This window comes from Formica exsecta, unplaced genomic scaffold (genome assembly GCF_003651465.1).
Source record: "Formica exsecta isolate Colony F162 unplaced genomic scaffold, ASM365146v1 scaffold466, whole genome shotgun sequence".
NCBI classification, from domain to species: Eukaryota; Metazoa; Arthropoda; class Insecta; order Hymenoptera; family Formicidae; genus Formica; species Formica exsecta.
This window is the reverse complement of record NW_021851896.1, coordinates 1-5,899: the sequence shown is the minus strand read 5'-3', so window position 1 is coordinate 5,899 and position 5,899 is coordinate 1. Positions and strand designations below refer to the sequence as shown.

The window sequence follows — 5,899 nt, the reverse complement described above, 5'->3', positions numbered from 1 at the left end:
ATTGGAAATATAAATAATAAAAAATAATTTTACATAAATAGATAAGATTAATCTTTCCATTCCTCATGCATAATTTTTAGAAGAATTATTCTTAAAGAAAATTATATTTATGTCTCGTAAATACGAGAGATAAATATCTACAAAAAGATCATTTCTCGCTCGTAAAGCGTTACAGAAATGGAAGATTATTGCCAGTGCAGTTGTTTCTACATCCGACATCAGCGTGTGAAACAGCAAGCAAAGGGACCGGTGCAACGAGAGCCTGGGAGTGCCTTTTTAATGTCACGGAAGGAGTTACCTTTAAGTATCGTCGATGTCGAATCACATGAATCGTTAGATTGGGAGAGAGTCCGATAATAAGAGAGTCGGAGACAGAGACACGACATTCCTCGATCGGATTTTTGCACAGGGGAACGACCCAATCGCGAGATGGACCCGATGCTCTTCAAGGAGCGCAGAGAATGCCTACGTCCTTCCTTTGCTCGTAAGTAACGATTAAATGTAATGTTCGATCCGTGTAATCGTAATTATACGTTCTGGCTTAACATAATTCATAAACGTTAACATTAATATGCCATGCGATGCCTTGCAATCACGATCGTATGCGTTTCTGTAGAAAAATTCCATTACATTTCTGATTAAATAAAAGTGGATTCTGCGTGCAATTGAAAAAAGGAGTTAGTATCATCTCGATTAATTATACATGTAGAAATTTTTATTATAAGCGAATAAGATAAATTTAATCACAGATATCAGATAATATATACCATTATATTATTTCACAAAGAAGCATAAGAAATATAAATACACATAAAAAAATAAAGTATAAAAGCAAAGAAGTGATCGACAATAGAGTAGCTTCAGGATTACGAATCCTTCAACTTATCTTTTCTCGAGAAGATGATTCGTTAATCTTCGCTGCGGTCGTTAAGGGTTGAACCGAGATAGTCACGTCGTTATCGGGGATTGCCATCGTCAGTACAAAAGAAAGGATTAAGTCCGTGTTCTAACCTTCCTCCTCGGTGACCTTACCCAGCCGCTCGTCATTCCACAGCATGCTCCTGCCCGAATGATTTGCATAAGAGTACCGGAGTATGTAATCGAGCGTTCGCCAGGGCATACAGATAGATACCTTCTATATGTGCATGCGCTTCGGCAGCAATATGTAGCTACATATAAGGTCTCGCGTTGCAGGCACACGATTCAGGTAAATGCATTTACTATTCTGTGCTCGCACAGCGAGCCTGGCTCATCCGCATCTTACAAAGATCAAATTACATCCTCCTTTTACATATATATGTGCACTTAGAGACAGCTGCTGGAGTAATCCTACAGATGAAGGATTTCAGATAGGCCGGAATAATTAACGAGGGTATATCTACCAGCTCATAGGCGATACGTAGAGCCCAATATGGAGGACATACCGGTGCCTACGGAGAACACATTTGATGTGACATTACCGGCGACACATTCTGTAAGTGTGTGCTTTCTGATATTTAAAAGTATAAAAAATTAACGCAATATTTAATTGGTTTCTATAACTAATAAAACATAATTTTCTACAAGATAATTATGAATTTTATATATATGTATATATCTTTTATTTAGTATTTAGGACAAAATTTAGAAGAAGTAAGGGGAAGAACAATACTGGATGATGGCATTTATATGAATCTACCACTGTTGATAAAACAATCTGTACTATTTCCTGGTCAAACATTACCTATGACAGTTTTTGGCGCACAGACTATAGATATGTTGCAAAATTGCATACAAAATGATCGTACTTTTGGTGTTGTGTGTTATGGTCATCCTGAGATGGAACGAATAGGAACAACAGCTGAGATTTACGAATACACAGATGGAGGTATATGGATGGATCATGGTCGGCGAGAATTTCGCTTAAAAGCTAAAGGAAGGCAGCGCTTTAAGATATTACGTATTATTACGCAGGTCAGTTTTAACATGAGTGACATAAAAATTTGCAACAATAATTGTTTGAGAAATATAAGAAAATTATATCTTATAGAGAGAAATTAAAGACGTTTTTTATAGAGTATTATATATATATATAGTATTAAAAAATTAACTTATTTTCATATATTTCACAATAAAAAAATTTATATGATTTAACCTTTCTAATGATATAATTCAATACAACTGCAGTAAGAGATCAGGAGTTTTAATCTCAGATATAGATATCATACTTATATCACACATCTTTACAATTTACTGTATTTATCATAATTTGCTTATAAGATTTTGATATTATAATCAGGATCACAATAAAATTTCGGCCAATGTTAAAGTGTTACCAGAGATAACACTTGGGCCACCGTTTTTGGACCAACGCTTGGCCTCATTAGATCGCTTGAGAGTTTTTTCTGATTTGGAGGAAGACATGAAGAAACAGGAGAAAGTAGAGAACTTGGATGCCGCGGTGACTGCTTGGCCAGCTTGGGTCTATAGGCAGTACGATCCTATAAGACTCTCCTTTAGAATACGTCAGCATCTTCAGTTTCTTGAAACTAGTAAGTTGCAATTGTATAAATAAAAATATATATGTAGATTCACTCAACGTTTTTATTGTATAAAAATTGTATTTTATAGGAGGTGGTAGTATACCTAAAGATCCTATAGATTTATCCTTCTGGGTCGCACAAAATATTCTAATGGATCATGATGAGAGACTTATATTATTAAGTTACGATTGCGCAATTTCTCGATTGCAAAGAGAATTAAAGTATCTTATGGAGGTATATATAAAACAAAACATTATATACATATCTATATAAGTACTTGACGAGATAATGTTTGCATTGTTTAATATCAAACTGTTATTTAAAGGATAAAATCTACGTGTGCGTTAATTGCGAATCCTTTATCGGAAGACAGTCACACATGTTTCCGATGAATAAGGAAGGTCCGCAGGGTACTTATGTCAATCCCGGCGGTGTTATACACGAGACTATAACTTTTTACCACGTTCAAGGAGTTATGCTCAGTGATGCGGCTCCTTCGACTGAATACAGTTGGTTTCCAGGGTAAAGTTGCAATGTTCCCGTTCATCGGAAATGCGTGAAGTTTAGATTTCATTGTTAATAATTGTGCGCGTAATTTTAGATATGCTTGGACAATAGCTATCTGTAAAGGCTGTCATCATCACGTCGGTTGGAAGTTTACAGCAGTGCATAATTTAAGGCCCAAAACATTTTGGGGTCTGACACGCAGGAGTTTGAAGAATAAGAAGAAAAAATAAAACAAAGATATACATGTTTAATCTATATTGGGTGTCATAAATGTTTTTATAATTTACTAGATGAGTATTTTTAACAGATGTATCATGTTTGATATAGTTAATTTCTCTTATTTTAAGATTTTTTCTCAGTTTATAATCTTATTTTAATAGCATATGAGCAGAATGGGAATGACTGTATTCTATTTTTCATTCGTGTATTCACTCTAATGTATGACCATGTGGCAAATACGATTAATGGAAGAGCAGCGCAAAAGGGAAAATTTAGTTTAGAGGAAAATATCCGATTTAGGATAGAGAAAAATCTAACAATAAAATGGGAGATCTTAGAATAGATGAAACTTATTTTACATACCATGATCGATATGCAATTAAAAAAAAAATTTAAGTGACAGCTAGTAAACTTGAAAGATTTTATAGAAATAAAGATAGATAAAGCATAATATATATTAAATGTTAGCTTATATTATTCTTGATTACAAATCGTGATACAATGCATTCTTTCCAAAAATTTTCTTAGGAATTTATCCAAATAAATATTAAAACATTTTTATGACACCCAGTATGCAGTGCATGAGTTTTGTTCTATCTCTAATTTAATTATAATACGCTTGGACATGAGCAATTTATAAAAATTATATATGCAAAAAATAATTATTATATCAATAGTAATTATGAGTTATAATACAAAAAACTTTATGTATATATTGAATGGTTAAGGCTGTTGCAAGGGAGTTGATCAGCCAACAATCTTTCTATTTGCATTAATTAAAAATTATATAAAATATTATTTTTTAATATGCAGATATTGCAGAGACTATATAACTAGAAAACAAGTAAAATATCTTTCATATTGTTCATTCTTTTATGTATAATTTTGTTTTTAGTATCTTGTATAAGAAAAAACATATTGTTTCATCTCTTTATAGTAGTTCTATTTTTTGATTAATCTGTTGAAATTTTATTATTCTATCCATAATGTTCAAATTTTTCTTTGTCCTTTGTGCAATTGAGATAAACAGAGAGAGATGCAAATCGTTAAACGTGATTTGTACAGTAGCAGGATTCTCTAAACATCTTAGCGACGATTATCGTTGTCGTTAGCGAGCGATAGCCTATGAGAATTGCGCTTTTTACCAGAATTGTCCTTGCCATTGGCTGTCGCTAGTTAACGATACCGAAAACTGTCGATAACAAGTTACTGAATTCCGCTACAGGTATTATAAAAAATGTACATGAAAATTGTGTGTACATCCTTATCTATTGGATTTATTACAATTATACAAGTAATTTAATTTATTCTCAGAAATTAGTAATAAAATGTATATATTAATGGACAGAATAAAAAATCTATATGAGTTTTATATAATAGCGTATTCGATTTCTTGACTCTACCCGACTCTGGGTCGAGTCGAGTCAGATCTCAAGTTCGATTTGAAACTTTGGCGGAAAACGGCCTAAGGCTGACATTACATTTATCGTACGACAAACTTTGTAAGCATATTGATTGGCTGCAAAATAGAAACTTTCTTGAGTTTCTAGAAATTAGCTAATCAATGCGCTTAAAAAGTTTGTCGTACGACAAATGTAATATTGGCCTAAGGCAACAAAGTGGCTGTACACGGCCCTGAAAAACGTCGAAAAAAAGTGGACGCTCATGATGGCTGCGATGATGTTTTAAGGCTGGTTTATGCAGGCCGTAACTGTTAATTTATGCCGGAACCGTTAAAGTTTAACACTAGGATTACAATGCTTTTGTTCATAATGCCATTATGAACAAAAGCATTGTAATCCTAGTGTTAAACTTTAACGGTTCCGGCATAAATTAACAGTTACGGCCTGCATAAACCAGCCTTTATTCAAATTTCACATCTATACTTAACGAATTCATTTAGCGCTGTAATTAAATATTTTTTTGTATACGTTTGATAATGTTGACAATCAGTGACAATTGTTATTTTTTATAGCATAATATATATATTGAATATTTAGAGAGCACACTCACAAGCAATATTGCGTATTGGAGAGAAATTTCTTCAATGAGATTTTCATGCGCATGCGTGAATCATATAAATATTGTCACGCAATTGGCTATCAAATATAGAGAATTTTTAAAGTCCCGAAAATTTTTTTATTTGATAGCCAATCGTGTGACGTTATGGCCGTGTTCCGAAATTCATGATAGTGTTGGAAATCTATAATTATATAACGTGAACTATAGATTTCCAGCACTGGCAGTGAATTTCGGAACACAACCTATGTTTATGTGTGTTCTTGCTGGAAAGCTTCCAGAATAACGTTTTACTTTGTCCCATTTGGTCCCATTAGCAGACAGAAATTCAATAAAAACAAGAGAAGAAATGGAGTTTGTGCATTCTGAAGATACACATGACGAAGAAAATTTATATGCCTTTGTAAATATATTTATAATTTATAAAAATTTTTATATTTATAATCACATAATATTATGTCTGTTAGTATGTATGTAACCTTAAAAATTTTGTTAAACAGAATGAGGAGGATTTACCATACGAGGAAGAAATTTTACGAAATCCATTTTCAGTTAAACATTGGATAAGTTATGGTATAATTATCTTTGACAACGTATGAGCCAGTTAAAAGATCGATGTATAACAGATCCGT

The 5,899-nt window shown here is 32.9% G+C and overlaps 2 protein-coding genes across 2 annotated transcripts in view; both read left to right on the top strand.

The window, feature by feature from the left end:
* Positions 1-488, top strand: part of LOC115241086 (ubiquitin conjugation factor E4 B-like) — a 6,403-nt gene extending 5,915 nt beyond the window's left edge. Inside the window, exon 5 of the mRNA XM_029816640.1 lies at positions 410-488. Coding sequence (XP_029672500.1) covers positions 410-488 — 79 coding nt within the window. The remainder of the gene's footprint in view (positions 1-409) is intronic.
* Positions 489-1,380: 892 nt separating this feature from the next.
* On the top strand, positions 1,381-4,039 carry LOC115241085 (protein cereblon-like). The gene is made up of 6 exons (XM_029816639.1): positions 1,381-1,474; positions 1,609-1,953; positions 2,279-2,531; positions 2,611-2,756; positions 2,848-3,044; positions 3,124-4,039. Exons 1-6 carry the CDS (start codon positions 1,412-1,414, stop codon positions 3,257-3,259), a joined length of 1,140 nt encoding a protein of 379 aa, XP_029672499.1. The 5' UTR covers positions 1,381-1,411; the 3' UTR covers positions 3,260-4,039.
* Positions 4,040-5,899: the final 1,860 nt, after the last annotated feature.

Bases quoted from the DNA above. Each gene is read 5' to 3' on its own strand.
- LOC115241085 (XM_029816639.1), top strand. From the start codon at position 1,412: ATGGAGGACATACCGGTGCCTACGGAGAACACATTTGATGTGACATTA. The intron at 2,532-2,610 runs GTAAGTTGCAAT...TGTATTTTATAG, and splicing joins TCTTCAGTTTCTTGAAACTA to GAGGTGGTAGTATACCTAAA. The intron at 2,757-2,847 runs GTATATATAAAA...TGTTATTTAAAG, and splicing joins AATTAAAGTATCTTATGGAG to GATAAAATCTACGTGTGCGT.